General features: G+C 41.4%; 1 protein-coding gene across 7 annotated transcripts in view; it reads right to left on the bottom strand.

Moving 5' to 3' along the window:
* Positions 1–21,217, bottom strand: part of ELMO1 (engulfment and cell motility 1) — a 559,155-nt gene that overhangs the window by 177,281 nt on the left and 360,657 nt on the right. For all 7 annotated transcript variants that reach the window (XM_058296771.1, XM_058296773.2, XM_058296772.2 and 4 more), the window contains one exon: positions 922–1,058. In XM_058296771.1, coding sequence (XP_058152754.1) covers positions 922–1,058 — 137 coding nt within the window. The remainder of the gene's footprint in view (positions 1–921; positions 1,059–21,217) is intronic.

Genomic DNA, 21,217 nt, shown 5'->3' with positions numbered 1-21,217 from the left:
TTTAGTACCAGGTGGTAGGCTTGGATGATGGGAACAACCCATACTGAAAGCCATGATGTAGTAGAAAATTACAGGCATTAGAGGCTGAAATACAGCTGTCCCACTCAACAAGTATTATTAGCCAGGTCATCACTGTTAACAAGGCCTTGCTTTGTCACAGAGGTAAAGACTTTGTGTCTCTAAAAGCATTCATGGTCTTTCCGTTTGCTATGAGTTGCTTAACATTCTTCTCTCCACCTAACATTCACATGCAAATGGAAATGTGAAATTCACACTCTGGTGAGAAATTACAATATATTTAATATATATATCTATAAAGGACACCTCAGTTTAACAAATCAAACTACTACTGTAAGCCAAAAATTTTTTAAAAAGCTACATATGCACTTGATTATTCAGTTCCCTGAAAGAGATCCTTCATTCTGATCAAAATCCCTTTTGACATGACAAAAAGATTATCGCAACACATTCGTAACCCACAAGGAAACCAACTGACCTAGATACAACAATCTTCCCAATCTTAAGCTCTCCTTGCCAGTCACCCAGGCAAGGCACTTTCTGCAATATGTTTTGCAAATTAACAAGGCATCCCAAACTAATGCCATTAGAAAAAATTCACCCAGACAACATTTCCCAAGAAAGGGTCTCTGCTGGTAGCTCCAACTTGGTTAGCCCAAAGGAACTAAGCTGCTCCAAGTGAGTCCCTAGGGAAAGGAGAACATCACAGACACACAGCTCCATTTCTTTATAGTTATGCCTGTCTTTCTCCATTCTCAAAACAACTTGAACATCAGTCTGCCTCATTCTCCCACCTTGCCAACGAACCTTCATGACACAGTTAAGGGGTCATTCAGTGAACCTGAGGGTGGATCTCCATGGATGACACGGGAAGTTCCTCCCTGTTCCTCAGATCCTCCTTACCTTGTTGAAGTCTTCAGAAGTTGCCCTCATTTCCTTCCAGGTCTTGTTCAAGAGCTGAATACAGATGCAGAAAAACTCCTCAAAGGATCTGTCATGGGTGAAGAACATCGGGTGGAAGTCGTTGCAGGTCTCACTAGCTGGAGGGAAGAGAAGGAAAGTCAAGGAAGATGTTTCTAAAACAATGAAGTAACAGGATGCTGCCCAGTGGAGGTGCCCCAGAGAGAGCCGATGGAAGTCATCTTTGGTTCATGCAACAGTGGAGAAAAGGCATTTTGAAGAAAAACAAAAGCCAAAGGATAGCCCCAGCCCCTATACAACTTAGAAGTTAAGATCAGATTGCCACTCCTACTGTGACCAAATAATGTCAGCTCCTAACCCAGCCCAAGACATGGTCCTATATTTGTCCTTTTAAAAAAATTTTTTTTGTATATTTCTTTTCCTTTCCCCCTCCCTTTCTTTCTTTCTTTTAAAAGAACCTTTAGATTACATAAATGTTACATCAAAAATATAGGGGATTCCCATATACCCCACCCCCCTGCTCCCCCCACACTTTCCCCATTAACAATATCTTTCATTTTGTATGGGTACATTTGTTACAGCTGATGAAGACATACCAAAGCATTGCTACTATGCATGGTCTGTAGTTTACATTATGGTTTGTGCTTTGCACTGCACAATTTCATAGGTTTTGACAAAATGTACAATGGCCTGTATCCGTCATGACAATATCATACGCAATTCCAACATCCCAAAAATGTCCCCATGCCATACCCACTCGTCTCTCGCCCTCCCTTCAGAACCTCTGGCAACCACTGCCCCCATATCAATGTTACAATTTCTACCATTACCAGAATCATAATGAATGTCTCTTTTAGTTCACAGTTGCATTCCCACCCCATGTTGGTTTGGTCCTCAATCTGGAGGTTTGGGGATGGCGATGTCCACTCTGCCTCCCATCGAGAGGGGTTCCAGATCCCATGGGGCAGACAGATGGACCTGTCCTGGTGCAGTCCTGCCTCTGCCTCCTTGACGTTGTAAAGCCTGTTCAATCTGCCCTCTCAGGCATGATTCCTCCACCACCCTTTATTTCCTCTTTCTCAGCAGAATAACTGGCAGAAGATGGACTTTCCTGAATACACAATCAATTGCAACTTTGTAAAGAGCCTCCTTGATCATTCTGCAGGGGGTTCTTTGCCCTCTTGTGGCAGCAGGCAGGGGACTTCTGAGATCATGAACTGTCTGATCCCTTTAACTATCTGTTCTACATTCCCAGGCACAGACAGGCCGGAGCTCAGAGCGACCAAATGGCTGGTCCCAGCCTGGACAAAACCACAGCCAGGCAAGATGCCTGGGAGCTTCCCCATGCCAGAGCTTTCTCCGGCAGATCCAGGGCTGTGAACTCTAGTCACAGCCCTTCCCTCCTCCTTCCCAAACCAGCGTCTCATGCCTTCCACAATCGCAGCTAGCTGCCAAGCCTACGTTTTCAAAGCCGTATTACATACATTGTACCTCACTGATATTTACCACGACTTTGGGCAGTCCCCTGAGCTGATATCACCCATGGCTTATGGGCGAGGACACAGTGGAGCCCGAGGAACCAGGCTTTGTGATCCTCCAGAACCCGTACTCTCTAAGGTTTTTTAAACACCTATTATTTGTTACATGTGGCAGAAGGATTTCCATCTTAATTAGAAACTCCTTAAAGACCACTTAGCCTTCAAGGCCCAGAAGGGTGGAATTTCAAGAGAGGAAGAAGGCGAAGGGTGGGAGGGAGGTTCACAACAGAGGCCTCCGTATTCGGGGAGCGCCTGGTGCCCGCCATGTGGTTGCCATGAAAGAAAATCCTCTGGTGCAGCCTCATAGCGAGGTGAACTCTGATCAAACCCCAGGGGGACAGGCCACAGGGCAGAGCCACAAAATACACCAACCTCTTCTATCTTCAGCCTGAATGAATACAGTGAAGTCCAGACCCTGGAATAATTTAAAACAACAAGAAAGTGGTGCTATGTTTCTAGAGCTCACTACTCCTGAAGGGTGTGACCCCATAAGAAGATAGGCAAAAGCTGTTTTCTTCCAGATGGTGTCAGAGCCCGGGCTAGCAGCGATGCACAGCAGGTGGAGAGGCTGCAGGACTAGGGGGCAGGAGATTTGGGTTCAAGTCCAGCCCAGGCCAGGTCTGAGCTCGTTACTTCACATTTCTGAGCCCCGACTTTCATAACTTAAAATAGAAACAATACCTTCTCTGCCTTTTCCAGAGGCTAAGGAGAGGGTCAAATAACACGATTCACGGGAAAGGGCTTCGGGAAGTTAAAATCGTCACAAATACGCGCAGCGGTGGTGGTGATGACAATGAGCGTGTACTAGCTGACCACATCCAGGACATGAGTGTTCTTTCATTTCCCCCCCAAATTCCTAGCCAGTCCTGTTCACGACTCAGAAATGAGGGGCAAGAGCACAGAAGTCACCCCAACGCCCAGCCTGGATTTCTGGCAGAGAGATGGCAAATCTAAAGATTTTTTTCCCCAATTTTAGAGAATTTTATTAAGGTGACTATTTTCAGTTGTCATTTATTCTTTTTTTTCCTTAATCTTTTTTATTATCTTTTTTTAAAAGATACATAGATCACACAAATTGTTACATTAAAAATATAAGAGGTTCCCATATGCCCCACTCCCCATACCCGACTCCTCCCACATCAACAACTTCTTTCATTAGCGTGGTACATTCACTGCATTTGAGGAACACATTTTGGAGCACTGCTACACAGCAAGGGTTATAGTTATGTTGTAGTTCAGACTCTCTCTCAGGCCATTCAGTGGGTTATGGCAGGATATATAATGTCTTGAATCTGTCCCTGCAATATCATTCAGGACGACTCCAAGTCTTGAAAATGCCCCCATATCACATTTCCTTTTCCCTCTTCCTGCCCTCAGCAACTCTCGTGGCTACTGTCTCCACATCAGTGATATAGTTTCTTCTATTGCTAGAGTCACAGTCATTCTGTAGTAGAATACCAGTAAGTCCACTCTAATCCATACTCTATTCCTCCATCCTGAGGACCCTGGGATGGCGATGCCCACTCCACCTCTCAATTGAGAGGGGCTTACATCTCATCTCCCCCCAATTCCTAGCCAGTCCTGTTCAGAGCTCAGGAATGAGGGGCAAGAGCACAGAAGTCATCCCGACTCCCAGCCTGTATTTCTGGCAGAGAGATGGCAAATCTGAGTTCTGACTGGAGGCATGAGGCTATTTAAGGAACTTGGAACATAAACACAGGTGGGATGTGCTGTCCGTTGCCTTCGGCAAAGAGCTGTCAGCCTCACTTTCATAAGCACTGAAGCCAATGGAATTTACAAGTCCACAGAAGCACCTTCAAACACTCTTGCCATGCAAGAACTCATTCTTAACCACACCATCACAGTAGCTGCTTCTGGCCTCGTGTGAGTGTATGTGTACTTGATGCCCTAGTGACACCCTTTGTGGGCCTACTAGAGCTAGGAGAGACAAAACTGAGCCCTGCCAGGTGGGCTCTTTCTCGAGTGGAAAGGGAAGGAAGCAACACCATAAACACTAGCTAGTATTTATGTGATGTACATTCTGTACAACGTGGTCCACAGGCATTAGCCTGTACTTTGGCTCTCCTCATGTTATACATGACGAAGATGAAACATGGAGAAGTAGAACCTTCCGTCATGAGCTTTTTGGAAGTGGCCCCATATGACCATTGGAAACCCCCAATTTAGTTGATCCAGCATGCAAGCCTCCTGCCTTTGTTGACGTTAAGAACATAGAGCATTTCCTTGTGGCTGCTGCTTTGACTCTCTTCGATCTTCTGCACTCCCCCTTCAAAAGAAACTGTGATGGGGATCACCAGGCCACCGGAGCCCCACACAAATGCCCAGCCAGCATCTGGCGATGGACTGTGGCATGGCGCGGCAGAGAAAAGGCCAGCACCACCACCGCCTCCAGCAACGTTCCAGGCACTGATGGGGGACTTGATCAACATTGTTACTTATTACAAGCACATTATTACTCATAAATTATTTATTTATTTTAATTAAGTCAGAAATGAGGGATTTACAAAGGTGAGGTGACTCATCGTGGGTGATGTGGTCACGTAGAAAGGCTGGGATTCAAACTTAGGTCGGCTTGGCTCTAAAGCCCATTTTTTCCCTATTATACTCTCATTTCTTTGTTTTATTTTCCAATTACTCCTTTCCCCCCATGCCTTCCCCCCATCCCCATACACATGCAAACCAGAAGTAACTGCTTGTCCACCCATAGGAGGTATTTATGAAGGAAAATCTCAAAAATGGCATAATCTTAACTATTAATACTTAAGGTGTATTTGGAACTCCTCTGCTTCTGTTACAATTGTGGTCCAGGTGGAGTTAAATTCAAATCACCTGGGTTACATTCCTCTTATGGATCGTATCCAGATTATTTCTGGGTCTGGGAAAATCTGACTCTTGACACAATTTTCCTGAGTACCTAAGAGACAGTTCTCCCAGGTTCCTAACTTTTATTGAATTTACCTTTTCCTCTTCCTCAAGGCAGTCTCAGCTTCTGTTACACATCAAGCATAACACGTCCAGGTAGTCAGTGACTGGATAAGAATCACAGTGGATGATCATATTCCATCTATTTTGAGAACCTACATGTTGAGTTCCATGTTAAGAGAACCCCAGTTTCATTCACGACAATAATGTGCCCAGCTAAAAACCACATTTCCCAATCTCCCATGTGATTAAAAGTAGTCATTTGACCTAATCCCAATCAATGAACATAAGTGGGAAATTGCTGGGAGCTTCCAGGAAAGGTCTTTAAAAGGGGAGCAAACTTGGATAGCTTGCCCCTCTTGCTTCTGCTTTCACACATCCATTTCTTCATCTGGAACTCAAGAGTGATGCCTGGCAGCTATTTTTGTTAGCATAAAAATGAGGGCCACACCTTAAAGATGGTAGAATGGAGAGGAAGAAGGAGCCTATGCTCCTGATGACATGGTGGAACCACCACCCCAACCCTGAACTGCCCACCCATGAACTTATTTGTACTTGATTTAAGTCACTGTTTTCAAGTTCTCTGGTATTCTTAGCCAAATGCAATTACTACAAATATGCAAACTTAAATACATGGAAATACACAGAAATTAGCATAGGAGAATATATGCTCAAGATTACCGGAGGTGACACAAGTGCGCATAAAGAGGCAGGACAGCGTAATGGTTTCAGTCAGACCAGCCTGCATCAAATACCAAATCTCATGCTCCCGGGCATGCTATGGAACATTGGACAATTTAACTCCTTGAAGCTGTTTCCTCATCTGTAAAATATATAAGGTTTATAAGCATCAAATTATAGTGTAGGTGAAATGCATGATAAGAGGCCTATCACATAGTATAGACTTAGTAAACAGGGCTATAATTTATTATTTTATCATCAGTACAATAAAAAGCTACAATTCTAGGAGATGAGGGAAGAAGGAGGAATCTGGTGACTGGCCTTTGGGGCCCAATGGATAACCCATCTTTCCTTTTGGTTATGTCAAAGACCTATGGAAATATTCAGAGCCCAAAGCTGAAATTTTACATGCTGCGGGCACATATGCCCAGCTGCAATGACAAATGGACATTGCCTCCAGACAAAAACAGCCCGCGACTCCTTTCCACTGCACTTTGCTATGAAAAGAAGACACATTGTAGAACAAAATGAACCTTGATTGAAAGTCTCACTGGATTTGTGATGCTGAGTTTCTCCCTTCTGTGGCTTCCTCATCGGTAAGATGAAAATGTGACCTCTTGGGGCTGCATGAGATGAAGTGCCGGCAGAGGCCGGGCCATGATACAGAGCAAATCTGTTTGAATTCCCATCCTCTCCTTCAAGCCTCCAAACACAGGCGAGTCTCATATCAGCTTTTTGAAGGGGGCAGCAAAACACTCTAGCTAACGGTCCATGCGAAATATAAGACAGAGGGAGCTAGTCAACTGGGTTGAGGCCTGATGCTGGAAGTCAATGCATTAGCCTACAGTTCACTCCCCATTCCTAAAAAGGAGAAGCAAAAGGGAAAGTGGTGGAGAGTGGAAGAACACGAGTCACAAAAGCAAAGACGATGGAGAAAGTAGTCAATTTTCCTTAACTTCTGTGTTTTGAATCCACAGGTCTAAGTGACTAAGAAAACTGAGTCAAGATTGCCATTGTTCATGATAGGAGCACGTAGGCATTCTAACACTGTCACTGTAGATGCCATCTCCAAGATGGGCTAACGGTCAAGTCTGTGTTCTGTAGTTACAAGTGGCCAGTATAGAAAACAAAACTTCCTTGGAGATATATGGTAAAGAGAGGTAATGGAGGGAGGTATAACATAGCTATACTAATCCCTGGCATTTGTTGAAAACTCCATGCTGGGTACTCTTCTAAGAGCGTTCTCTCTTTAACTCTCTTTATACTCAATAATAATCAAGGTGCTATTCTCTTCCCATTTTACAGGGGAGGAAACAGAGGAGCGGTGACATTACGTAACCTGCAGTGGCTGGTCCAAGAATCAGGCCCAACATTTGGTCTCCAGCAATAGTGTTTTCAGTCACCACGTGAAGGGAATACCTTGTCGTCATTCTACATTTCTTTAAAAGATTGTCCTTTTACATTGAGGAGTGGGCAAAGGGCAAATGGAAAACAACTTGGTCTTTGGCATGTCACACAGGAAACAATGAAAGGAGTTTTTATGTGTTATGGGATTTCTCTCTGTTTCAAGGATGCTCCCATGTTAGAGGCAAGGATAAAATAGTATCAGTATGTTATTTCTCTAAAACTTTCAAAATGTAGATATTTGGAATTGAGAATTATCAAGCTGGAAGGGCCCATCCAGATTATCTGACTGGTTTTTCCCTCTCATTTTATAGATAAGAATAGGGAGAAAGGCATAATGGCTCCCCCAAAAGCATATAGGGGCATAGATACAGAAGCCAGACTGCCTGGGTTCCAATCCAGGCTCTGTCACTTACTGGCTGTGTGCTCTGGGGCAAGTCATGCATCTGGCAATGCCTCAGTTTTCTCATCTCTAAATGGGGACAGCAATACAAACTTTACCCAGTTGCTGAGCTTCCATCAGCTTTCAATGATGGTCAAAGCCCCAAGAATAGAATCCTTTATTCAGAGGTCCTCCCCAAAACAGGGAGGAGAAGATTTATTGTTGCTTTCTAAAGCAAAACAAAAATACTAACTGAAGGGGAAAAAAGCATTGAATTAGCAAGCAATGATTTTATAAATGAAATTTAGGAAAAAAAGTTTTCAATGAGATAAAAATAGTGAGACTTTTTAAAAAAAGCAATTGTTTTAAAGCCCACTATTTTTAACACAATGAAATTCTGCTTTATAAAAAAGAATCAAATTAACTCTCTCTTAAATATGGAATATTAAGGCTTTTTCAGGGCCTAGGATACAACCAATTCTATTAATATGCTGAGGCCTAATTTATTTATAAATAGGCTGCTTTGGAAAGCAACAATAACCTACACACACAGGTGTTAAAAATAAAAATAAGACTGTTCTACACTTAGGTAGCACTTTATGGTTTTTTTTCTGTTTTGTTGTTGTTGTTGTTGTTGTTGTTGTTTTTAGGATGCATTGGGGATTGAACCCAGGACCTTGTACATGGGAAGCAGGAGCTCAACCACTTGAGCTACATCCACTCCTGCACTTCGTTTTTCAAAGCAGTTTTGTTTCTATTTCCTAGTGGAGAAGTGAGAGAGGGAGGAATCATTACAGGAATGTCCGGGGGCAAGTCTGCAGTAGCAGGTGAAGAGGCAACGAAGGAGGAATCTGGGAGCCCAGCTCTAGTGGGGCCCCATAACCTTAGAAAGGTCAGCTCTGCCCTCTGGGCTCCAGTTTTCTTTCCTATAAATGAGATGGGCTGCTTGACTTTCAAAGGTTTCTGCGAAGCCTAAAATTCTAAGACTGTGTAGACACACACACACACACACACACACACACACATGCCAGATGATGTATTCTTGACTCCCCAATGTCCATCAATAATTATAGAACTTGGAGACTGTGCCTGCACTGAACTTTAGTCCCTAAACTACTTTACTTCCTTCGCTGACAGGATGGCTACACATTTTCTTGTAGGGGGTTAAGGCATCAAAGTAGCATTTGATAGACAGGCTTAGCAAAAAGTTTGAAGAGGTAGTATTTATTATTTTCTTCAATAAGAGAGTCGTTAGTTGTTTCACACCTTTTCAACCTATTACTACCATCTAATGCCTACCATTACATAAGAAAATTACCTGACAAGATGACTAGATGACACAGGCAAATGTAAATAATTCTGGCTCTTTCATGAGAATTTTCTAGGATAAACAAAGTTTGAGTTGCTGAGAAGCTCTGGTTCCAGGCTTTCCATAACCCTTCTTATGCTAATACAGACTTTGAACACATTTGCAAATGACTAGATGAATATAGATTTGTGAGATACTGGGCAGATAATGAACAATTTTTCTTTTTACCATGAAATTATGGGCTATTTCACCGACATTTCTTTGGAAATGGTGCACTTTGAAAAGGAGACAAGCCTTGGCCTAACAAAAAGAACATATTTCTTAAAATTATGAAATACAGGAAAATAAGAGAAAAATCATATAAACACAAAAGCATTCAATACCTGAAAACTTAGCCAGAGCATTTCTAGAAACTTACTAATTACCCCTGCATGGAAACTCAAATTATAACCATTTATGGTTCAGTCGGGTCCATCTAGATAATATATTCGTGAACTCCCAGGTGCAAATGTGTATTTTTACCTTTGCTGAAAATCATCTTTCCCTTGTGACCTTTGCATTTTCTATTTTTAGACATGGTATTCTTTAACGGTTTGATTTGGGAGGGTGGTTCTGTGTGGGATGATGCTACAAGTTCAGAATCTGTTGTAGGTGGGATAGGTGAAAAGAGGAGAATGAGGGCAAAGAAGTTCAAGTTCCCCCACTGCCAATTGTGTATATATATAAAAATAAATGTATGTAGATACATACATACATATATAAGTGTATGTATTATCTAATATAGAAGCTACCACCCCTGCTATTTCAAGACAGGAGATCAGGAGCTTTGAACCCTCTCAGCTTTTCCCAGCTCCTGAAGTCTGGTTTAATAGAACTCTGCATATTCTTTTCTATCCTCTATGATGCCTAAAATAGCAAGGGATCGACACAGTAGCTAATCTGATGCCTCATTGTTCACCTTCCCCATGGACCTTTTTTTTTAAGGACATGGAGAAAGAAAAAAAATTACTGACTAGTGTTAAGGCTGAAAGTCACGCTTACAACACTAAAAGCCAGCCAATTCAGCAAGAAGGATCTGAGGCCACATCGCAGTCAAGCAGTGTGTGTTCATTAAAGAGCAGACGTTCAGCAGTCAGGCTGGCCTGGATGCAAATCTTGGGGTTGCTACTTAATAGCAAAGTGACCTTGTCCAATTTACAATCCCTCTGATCCTCATTTCATCATCATCCAAAAGAAAAGAAAAATGAAGAAGATCTCATTAGGATGCTTTTAGGCTTAAATGTAAAGCAATTCATATATTAACTGAGACAAATTTGTACTCAATAAACGTCCATTATCAGTTTGAACAGCAAAATGATTATCATTGTTCTAAGCCAAAACGTTGTTTGTAAGAAGGAAATAAAAATGGATACGAAGTGCTTAAGCTGAAGACAGCCAATGAAGAGTAGCATTATAATGATACTGGGTAATCATCAAACATTGTCAGTTTCTTAACACAGGAACCTTGCCAATTGCACTTTCATATTCCATTAGACTTTGTATAAGTGAGAACTTCTACTTAAAGGTAGTGATTCAATTTCGGGAGTATATACCCTTTATTTTCCAAATCACTCAAGAATGACTCAAATGATTACAAATAGGAATATGCTTGTATCCTCCGTAGCAGCCAGAAAGGGATTGCTATACTTCAGAATTTGTATATCTGTCTGGGGTAAGAGTCAACAAACCTCAGCTTCCCTGAGAGATAAAAGGGAGAGATTCCTAGCAGAACCCCACTTACGTCACTAAACACAGCCAGGAGTGGTGGGAAAGGCCGCTCAATTCAGCTGGAGAAAGGGCAAATAGGGCATACTGTTGGAAAGCGAACCACCTAGCAGGTTCTGCACCATTTGGGAATCCTGCAACAGCCTTTCCTCGGGAACACAGAACAAAAGGAAACAAAGACTGACTGGCAAAGAAAAAAGACTTGGAAGAAAACACAAGATGCAGTATATAAATATAAAAGGGATTCCAGAGGGCAAACATAATGTCGACAAAGAAGCAATAACCTTGGAAATAAAATAAGAAAATTTCTTCAAGCACAACTAGTAATTGAATTTTGAGAGCTAAAAAAGTCACTGAGTATCAGGCAAAATAATTTATACTGCACAGAGAAGAAAATCCTTTCTAGAGTTACTAAAAAAATCTGTTTGTGTAATAAGTCAAAGAGGCCATAAGGCAATTTCAACAAATTCAAAAAATTAAAAAAAGACATTATACATGCCTTACAATTTGGACATGCAGTAGTAACTCTGGTAATTTATAATCATTCTAGATTAGTTAGAATCAAAAATTCTAACAGATGTAAAAAATTTAAAAATACACTTCAAATAAGTTTCGGTTCAAAACCATGAATGCAAACTCATTAACAAATAGCAACACATGTGAAAGTTATTGGATGAGGCCAATGCTTCATTCAGAGGAAAATGCACATGACTTATTTATTGAGGAAAAGAAAGAAAAATCATTGAACTAGAATAAGAGAGTCTGGAGAAGAAAAAATTAAGAAAGATGGCAGCAAAAAGAAATCTATTAGAAATGACAAAGGTAGTAAAATATTCAAAATATTTTACATGTACAAAGTATAGAAGATATCTTGATAATATTTTATTCTATGTGAAATTAAAAAAAATAAAGTGGATAAATTATCTGAGTAAACACAAAATTTTCCCAGGAGAAAGAAAAATACTAGAAAGACCAACAGCCAGGAATCTATAAAGATCTCTCAAAACTCAGTAAGAAAACAACCCAATAAAAATGGGGAAAAGCTCTGAGCAGACACTTTGCCAAAGAAGATATACAGATAGCAATCAAGCACATGAAAAGATTCTTGACATTTGCAGGTATTAGGAAAATGCTAATTAAACCCACAATGAAATAACACTACATACCTATTAGAATGGCTAAAATGTTAAACACTAACAATATCAAATGCTGACTAGGATGGAGAACCACTGGTACCTTGATATATTTAGCACACTTATTCCTTGAAAGAAGATTCCTTTACCAAGGAGCAGCAGATGCCAATATATTGGAAGGACATAAATGAGCAGATATAGGAGATCCTTGAGAGTTGTCCTCAAAGTGTGATTGGAAAAAAAAAATGTGATGACACTGACCCTATTCACAAACTCAAAATTCACCCATTAATAGCAAGAAAGCCGAATTACTTTTGCCAAAGATTCTTGCATTTCTCTGTAGGTGCCAATGCTCTTCCTTCCAGAGCTATCTGAAGGCATCTCGTTAAGAAGCTAGTCCGGTGCTCAACACAACGGGGAAATGCCTCCTGGAATCCATTCCTCTCTGCTTTCTCTTCCTACCATTTTTTTTTTTAATCCATACAAGTTTAATGTGAGTTGAATAGCATGATGAGTTGCATCAATTTGTATGTTAATTAGTACATTTGATTAATCAGGCTTCTGCTAAAAAGTTACGTCATTTATCCAGAGGGAATGTTATGGATTTTTGCAACGCTAGTACACAGAGGTTTAAAAGGCTTTGGGGCTGTAAAAGAAAGTAAGTGGAGAAAATGTGAGGGATTATCAGTTGCAACTCAGTGTCTGACTGCTGCATGCACCCAAAGAGTCTCTCTGCTCCAGGATCTCCAAAAAGACTTTATGCATCGGTTCTGGAAGATCCATGGTACACAGGAATTTTGTGTTGGTGAAATCCATGGGAGGTTTTTAAAACTTATTTTTGTTTATAAACACTCCATGCCCACCAAACCTAGAGGGTATAAAAGTGATACAGCAGGCTGTTAATAGTGCTACCTATGAGGTAATCCCCTCACCCCTAGTTAACTTATTTTGTTAGTAAACATTAGGAACAGCTTTCCAGAGGAGAACTCATTGAAGTTAAATCTTACAGGGATTTTCTGCTTCTAGCCATACCACATTAAAACTTATTGAATGCAGTTAAAGCAGTGAAGGAGGATTCATAGCCTTAAAATGCTTATTAAAATGCACATACAGATTCCCAGTGCCACCTGACAAGAATGCAAGCAGACACAGAAGAACACACAGCGAATGGACACAGAGAGCAGACAACAGGGTGGGGTGTGGGGAGGGGAGAGAAATAAATAAATAAATCTTTTTAAAAAATGCACATACAAAAGCAAGGTTGGAAATCAATTGTCTAATTTTTTATCTTAAAAAAGGAGGAAAAAGACAAGTAAATTAAATCTACCAAAAATAGAAGGAAAGGAGAAACAGAAATTAAAGAAATTTGAAAACAAATACCTAACAGAGACAATAACAGGGATGCAAGTTGGTTCTTTGGAAAGATCGATAAAATTGATAATCAAGTAGGCAAGAGAGATAAAAGAAAAAAAAGAGTAATACCAATTACCAAGAGCAGGAATAAAAAACAAAACATCACTTCAAGTTCTACATATGTTAGAGAGAGAGGAGAGAGAGAGAGATCACAATGAGCTATCACTACACGTGTATCAGAATATCAAAAATAAACAACAGTGCCCAAAGCAAATACTGGCAAGGATGTAGAGAAACTGGATCGCTGATAGATTGCTGGTAGGGATGGAAAACAGTTGTCAGTCACTCTGGAAAATAATTTGGTAGTTTCTTATAAAATGAAACATGTACATGCCATATAACACAACAATTGCACTGTAGGCATTTATCGCAAAGCACAAAACCTGCATACAAATGTTCATAGCAGCTTTATACATAATAGCCCCACTCAAGACATTCCAAATGCCCTTCAATGGATGAATAGTTAATCCAACCATGGCACGGCCATATCATGGACTATGGCTCAGCAATTAAAAGAAATGAACTTTTGATGCAAATATATCCCTCTGCACTTTATTAGCTGTGTGATCCCAACCAAACCCTTAATGTCTCTGAACTTTTCTTTATTATGATGAGAATAAAAGTAACTGGTACCTCATAGAATGGAATGGGAGGATCCCTGTAAAACACTAAGCATGTTGATTGGCATATAGTAAGCACTCAACAAATGGTAGTCGAAGGTTGCTATATAGAATACAAATACAGTGTGTAATTTGTTTTTCCAAAAAAGTTTCAATTTAATAGACAGTTGAACTTGTGATCAAATCTGATGTTTACTTTAAATTTCTCTATATGGAGCTATCCAGTTCCCCTTAAAATTTATAGACTAGAGTTCCCAAGATCATTTGGTGGGGTGGCTAACCTAAAGGGAAAATATGCTGAAATTCCAGTAAATTAAGATTTCTGAGAAGAGCCAAAAGAGCTGAGCTTAGGGACCCCCGGGGGTTTGGCTGTAACTGAAAGATGGTCTTGCTGTTATTTGCTCTTTTCTTTGTCCTCTGGTTGAAACAATGAAGATGTGTAGGAAAAATGGGACCTGAGTCCCTGACAACTCAACTGCTGGAAAAATAATCATTTCTGGAGACACTTACAGGTCTAAGAAATGACTCACTGTTGAATTAAACAGAAAGAAAAAAAAAGAATAGGAGAAGAATGAATTCTTTGGAAGGGAATATCAAGCTTGTGGTGTTAGCCATGAAAAACTGAATGTGAACTACATTTATCTCGCTAAATATGTTTTCTCTATCTTTTGAGGGTGGTAGAGCATCCAGTGCTAGGGCGTCCAAAAGATACAGTGGAAGATTAGGAAAAAGGAAATGTCTCGCTACATGGTTAACAGTCTAAGGCAGGGCAAATGAGAGCCAATTCAAAAAGCGGTTTCTGCATGCCCTTGTTAAAACTTTCTTTATGAGGAAAATTATTCTGAGACGTGGTACATTAAGAGACTGTTACACAGCAAAGTTAGCCTGGATGTAAATAATTGCCTGTCCAACCATGTGAGCTGGGCACTTGAGGGTTACATTGGGACACAGGCAGATTAAGAGCAGCTGAGGTGCATCTCACTGAAGACCCAGCAAGGACAGTGCATGACTTGGCAAGGACAACGGGCTCACGCAGAGTCATCAAGTGCAGGTTATTGTTTCCCCTCTAAGTACAAGACACCTTGAGCCAGGGCTCGGGGCATTAGCCGGGCTGGGGACCTGGTAAAAATGGACTAAAAATAAGGCAGCCTGAATTGGAGATATGTAAACGAGGTAAGGAAAAAGGACATGCCAAGGCTCGCTCATCTTACACATTCCTTCCGGTCTTCAGTTCTCAGCAAATGACCCCCCTTAAAAACAGTGATGACCTATAAACTTAAGGGCAAAATGCAAATGCTTTAAACAAGGCATTCAGCACTTCTCAGTCTGATTTTACTCACTACCTCTGACTTTTCCCTGTGACTAAACCCTAAATTTGATCATAATTTCTACCTCTTTATCAAACCACACGCAATTGTATTTCGACATGCTTAGCTCTTGCTTTTCTCTCTTCATGCAGCCCGTTGAGTTATCTTCCAGACCCCATCCCATGGCTAAAGCCTTGTCAGACTTCTTCCTTGGCGCTCCCACAAATCTTTGCTCTTCTCCACCTTTCTGACTGTTTCCATTTCCTCTCCTAATTATGAGCCAAAGACAGGCAAGGCCCCCGATTTAATCGATTCTGCCTTCCTTATGGTCCCATGGCCAGCCCTCTGTAGATCCATGCCTGCACTCCCACCCTTGGTCTCCTTCCTCCGTGTGCCCCTTCTTTTTCTAGGTGTTTTTCATTTTTTATTATGCTCCACAATATGCTTAGAGGTCATACACAACACACATCATGTCGCTCCTGCAGGGTCCACTTTAGAAGGTTCCGTACATGCTTTACTCACTGCCTTAAAATAGTTTACCATTCAAAATGACCTTCCCCAACTTTCGGAAACAGGACTGTAGATGTCCTCTTGAAAGAGAACAAGGAAGAACATAAGGAAGCAAATTTATTACATGAATTCAACAGAAAAGAAAAAAAGCAAAATTGCTTATGACCCTAAAACACAGATATGAAATTCTCCTTTGCAGGTCAACTGCCAATACTTGCCCATGACAAGGGGATTCCCTTTACCACCCATCCCACTAAACCTCATTTATCAAGCTCAGCTTTGTACGAGTGCAACAGGCTTCATGCTGGGAACAGAGCAGAGAAGAAGACAGAGCTGCCTCTCACATGGGAAAGACAGAGAAGTAAGGGGTCAAGCGCTAGGCAGTGTGGGAAGAGGTAACCATGGGGTGCTCTAGGAGCACACATGAGGGACCCCTGGGAGGCAGGTGGGATTTGGGAACCTTTCTGTGAAGTTGTGTTTTTAAAAACAATAGGAGTGAGTCAAGTGTGGAAGACAGATGCCCCCCTAATCCCCACCTCCTGGTATTCAGATCCTTGTGTGAGCACCTCCCTGTGAATATAGGCAGAAGCCACAGCTTGCTTCTAGGCCACAGAAGGTGGCAAAGGTGATGGGATGTCCTCTGTGAGCAGATTACCTAAGACTTCTACCTTGTTAGCAGAACCTTCCTCTTTGATGGCCTAAGCTGCCTAATGGAGGGGCCCGTGTGGCAAGGAATTGAGATAACCTCAGGTCAACAGTCAGCAAGGAACTGAGTCCTGCTAACCACATGCACTTGGAAGGAGACCCTTCAGTTTTTAAGTCTTCAGATGAAACCCCAGGTCTGGTTGACACCTCAACTGCCACCTTGTGAGAGACCATGAAGGAGAGGACCCTGCAAAACCACATCCAGACCCCTGACCCACAGAAACTGCAAGGCCGTAAATACCTGTTGTTCTAAGGCCCTGTTTTATATACTGGGTTGAGTAGTAGCAGATAACTAACATAAACAGGTAGAGGGCAGTGGGAAGATGGGGGCTGAAAAGTGGAATTAAAGACAGAGAAGGAGCTGATAAGAGAGTCTCAAAGAGTATGAGAACATGAGTCAAGGATTTAGGGAATGAAAAAGGCAAGTCAGGCTGGGATAAAAAGTGGAGTGCTGTAGGCATTCTATGAGAAATTAGGTAAGAAACAAGACTAAAGAAAGAAACAGGTACAAAATGATAAACAACTCTGAGCTTTATGCCAAGAGTCATTGGAAGGAGCACAGCAAAGGACATTATCAAATCTGATACAACAAGGAGAGTAGGCTGGCAGAAGAAGCCGAGCGATTTCGTAGGTGAGGGAGCTTCGAAGGCTCTTTGGGATACCCAAAAGGAGATGACGGGAAGCTGAATTAAGCCAGCATGAATGGAAGGAAGGGAGTGGCTTGCAGCGACAAGGGGCAGGCCTTGGTGAATTACTGGATGCCAAATGAAGAAGAAAAATAAGGAAGAAGGAATATATATTTGGTGGGAAAAGTCAGCAGTTTCTAATTTGGGATTCTATTGCTAAAATATATCTCCAACTCGATGGTGCTTCCTTTAGACTAGACCACCATCTCCTCTCACCTGGATCCCTGCGACAAATGGCCTTTGACCTGGTCTCCCACTGCGCTTCCTTGCCCTCTAACCCATACTCAGCAGAAAATTCAGGGCATTCCTCGGCTATAACACGAACCAGATCACATCACTTCCCTGGTTAAAATTTTCCCTGACTTCCCACGTCCTTAGAATAGATTCCAAGCATCCTAACAAGGCCCCAAGGCCATCTATGACCTAGGTCTGGCCTGCCCCTCCAGGCTCATTTTGGGCCCCTCCCTGTATCTGTCACAATGAATATGTGTTCTCAAGAACCGCTAACAGTATTAATGCTCCATAACCCTGGGTGGTGGAGCTAAGGGAGCTAGGGGGGGATATTATGAGAACAATCCACTGACAATCAAGCTTTCGCCAACAGTGGATCTCAGAGGATGGAGATTCATATCCATAAACAAAAGAAGAGTTAAATCCCTAATACTATTATCTACATACGGTTTCCGTTCTGTCCCCTTGAAGGACAGAACATGATGGGCAGGGTTGCCCCAAACGCCAGGCTGCCAGCCTCCCCAAAGCATACCCTCAAGCATCCTGCTGATCATTTAGGAAAAGGTCAAGTTTCACACAGTCACTTGATGGAGACTCACCAAAAAAAAAGGAAGTGCTTTTGAAAGGGTAAGATACTAAACATCAAACCAGTAACAGCTGGCTGGCAAGCTTTAAATGCTCATCTAAACGGCGTGACACTTGGGAGAATCCGCTTCAGCAAATTATATGTGGCACTCTTTCCTGAGCCGCCTGCAGAGGCAAGTTAATTTATTTAGAATATTGCAATCATCACACACCAGGAACGGTTCTGAGATCCTTACAAATATTATCTCAGTTAATCTTCATATCAGTCCCCTGTGGCAGGTGCAGATGAGAAAACCGGGGCCCACAGAAGCAAAGCAGCTTTCCCAGGCTCACAGAGCGAAGAGTTGGCAGTGCCAGGGTGAAACGTTAGTTCGAGTCCAGAGGCTCTGGTTTTTCAAGTAGCCTGTTACCCTGCTGCTCACCATAGAGGGGCTTCCTTCCGTGGAAGATTTTGGAAGCAGAAAGTGAACACTTTCTAGAACTATTTTTACTGTTGGCTGTGATTTAAGAAGTCTCATTTAAGTCCACTTATTTTTTTCTCTGACCCACTATTTTAATGAAGCCTCAATCTTGCCAATTGAGCTAAGTTGTAGATACGCAATTCTTACAGTTGGCGAGATGGCACTGTGCTTTCCAATTTATCTACAGAAGGCATGCACTACCACAGAAATGGTAAGTTTTTTAATGCCTGGGGGAAAAGAAATAAACAACTCATAGTCTCTTCATTTGAGGGAACTTCTATTTGTCATTGGTTTTATAGATCTTTATCTTAATCAGGTGAGGAAAGAGAGGCACAGAGAGGCTAAGGAACTTCCCTGCAATCACACAGCCAGAGAGCAGGAAGCGACGAGCCTGCAGAGTCCACTCTTAAACAACTATGTGCCTAACTAATGTACTTGGAGGCTTCCTTGTCCCAGAAGCTTTTTAACTATGCATATATTGCCACTTCTGTCATAAACGCTACAGAGTGGGAGAAGACAATTTGGCGAGAGTTCACCTTTTAAAGCTGCCGGGCATCTTTAACACTCATCGGCTGCATATATATCTACAGCCGCCCCAGGTACCTTAGTTATAAAATCTCTCATCAGTAAACAGCCAATTTACGTCACTCCCAATCATTGAAAACAATGCCATGCACCCTGAAAAAAAAAATTTTTTTAAGAGATTATATAAAGAACTGGATCACTTTATTCACAGAAGCAGGCTTGAAAAATAGGCTTTAGTATTTATTTTGGTGGTCTTTGGGGAAGTAAATTTGAGGCGAATGTGGCATATTCACTCCCAGTATGCATTGTATTGTCATGAGTGTACAGCTATTCTCTAAGTGAATCTCATTTTGCAATTGATAGAAATAACTTGCATTGTAAAAAAAAAAAAAAGCACTAATAAAAATGAGGCTTAAACTTTGGCTACTTGTTTTTGTTTTTTTTTTAAGATTTATTTATTTATTTCTCTCCCCTCCTCCCCCACCCCAGTTGTCTGTTCTCTGTGTCTATTTGCTGCGTCTTCTTTGTCCACTTCTGTTGTTGTCAGCGGCATGGGAATCTGTGTTTCTTTTGGTTGCGTCATCTTGTTGTGTCAGCTCTCCGTGTGGGCGACACCATTCCTGGGCAGGCTGCACTTTCTTTCACGCTGGACGGCTCTCCTTACGGGGCGCACTTCTTGCGCGTGGGGCTCCCCTACTCTAGGGACACCCCTGCGTGCCATGGCACTCCTTGCGCGCATCAGCACTGCGCATGGGCCAGCTCCACACGGGTCAAGGAGGCCCAGGCTTTGAACCTTGGACCTCCCATGTGGTAGACGGACGCCCTAACCACTGAGCCAAGTCCGCCACCCCGGTTACTTCTTGAATGAGACTGTTTTTTCATCCTATACAACACTGTAGGCTAATTAGTGTTCCAGCAGATGAAACACTGGTTCCTTGCTCCTGGGCCATTAGGATTGACATGTGTATAGATTCTGCCTTAGAAATGTGTGTTAGTGAAGAACTCAAGTCTTAAATTGATGAATAAAGTTTTTTTAAAAATTTTAAATTTTTACCCTTAATTATCTTCTAAGTTGTTCTTATACTGAATGTAAATTTTTCCCTGGATTTTGCTGGCATATAATGATAATTAACCCAAGAGGTCTCTATTAAATCCCGGTAAGTATTTTCAGGTAGATATTATCTAATCACAAAATTGACCTCCAGTTGAATTTGCCCTAAGCCAAAATTCAGCAAGGGCTACTTGGGCTGCTGGCTTCTTGGCTGTTATCCATCGTTTTCTTTTTAAACCTTCACCGAGAAGAGGTCATTTTAGATAAGAATCCATTTCAACATCCATCTTAATGAAAAATTTGACTAAGAATGAGATTAAAGAAAAGATGCTTTTAACCTTGGGAGGATGATTTGCATGAAAAATTCTCAAATCTTCTTCTTATATGAAATAAAAGTTAAAGATCTCAGACAAATCTTTTCCATTCCTTGCAAACAGTTTTGTCCTTTTCCTTCCCTTCCCTTCCCTTCCCATCCCATCCCTTCTCTCTTTTTTTTTTTTTTCATTTAATTTTGTTCTCAATGTTTTGAAACCATTTTCTCCCTCTCCCCTGAAAAATGCCTTCTGGAACTTTCATTTTAAAAAACTGCCCAACTCTCTAAAAACAGAGAATAATATTTTTATTACTACTATTCTTTTACATCTATAAATGACCCAGGGCATTGCAAATGGTCATTGGGAAATACTGTAAGATACCCAATACTATACCATGTTTCTTGGTAAGAAAGATATAATATCTAGTGTGTACATTGTCACATGGATTCCTTATGAATGCCTTCAAAATTAGTTGACAGCTACTAAGACCCCAGAGAGGAAAAATTAATTATAACATCTCATTGACTCTGGAGAAGAGATACATGGATACTTTTCCTCTTCCCGATCTCACCACTCTTCCTTATTCTCCTTCATAGACTCATTGCTTACTTTTTTTTTTTCCCTTGCCCAAAAGTTCTGGTTCTTTACCTATTTTTTTTTTTTTTACTCATAACTCTCTTTCCAAGAGAATACATCTATCCCTGCAGCTTCAAAGA

This window comes from Dasypus novemcinctus, chromosome 5, assembly GCF_030445035.2.
Source record: "Dasypus novemcinctus isolate mDasNov1 chromosome 5, mDasNov1.1.hap2, whole genome shotgun sequence".
Taxonomy (NCBI): domain Eukaryota; kingdom Metazoa; phylum Chordata; class Mammalia; order Cingulata; family Dasypodidae; genus Dasypus; species Dasypus novemcinctus.
This window is presented reverse-complemented; position numbering and strand designations above follow the sequence as displayed.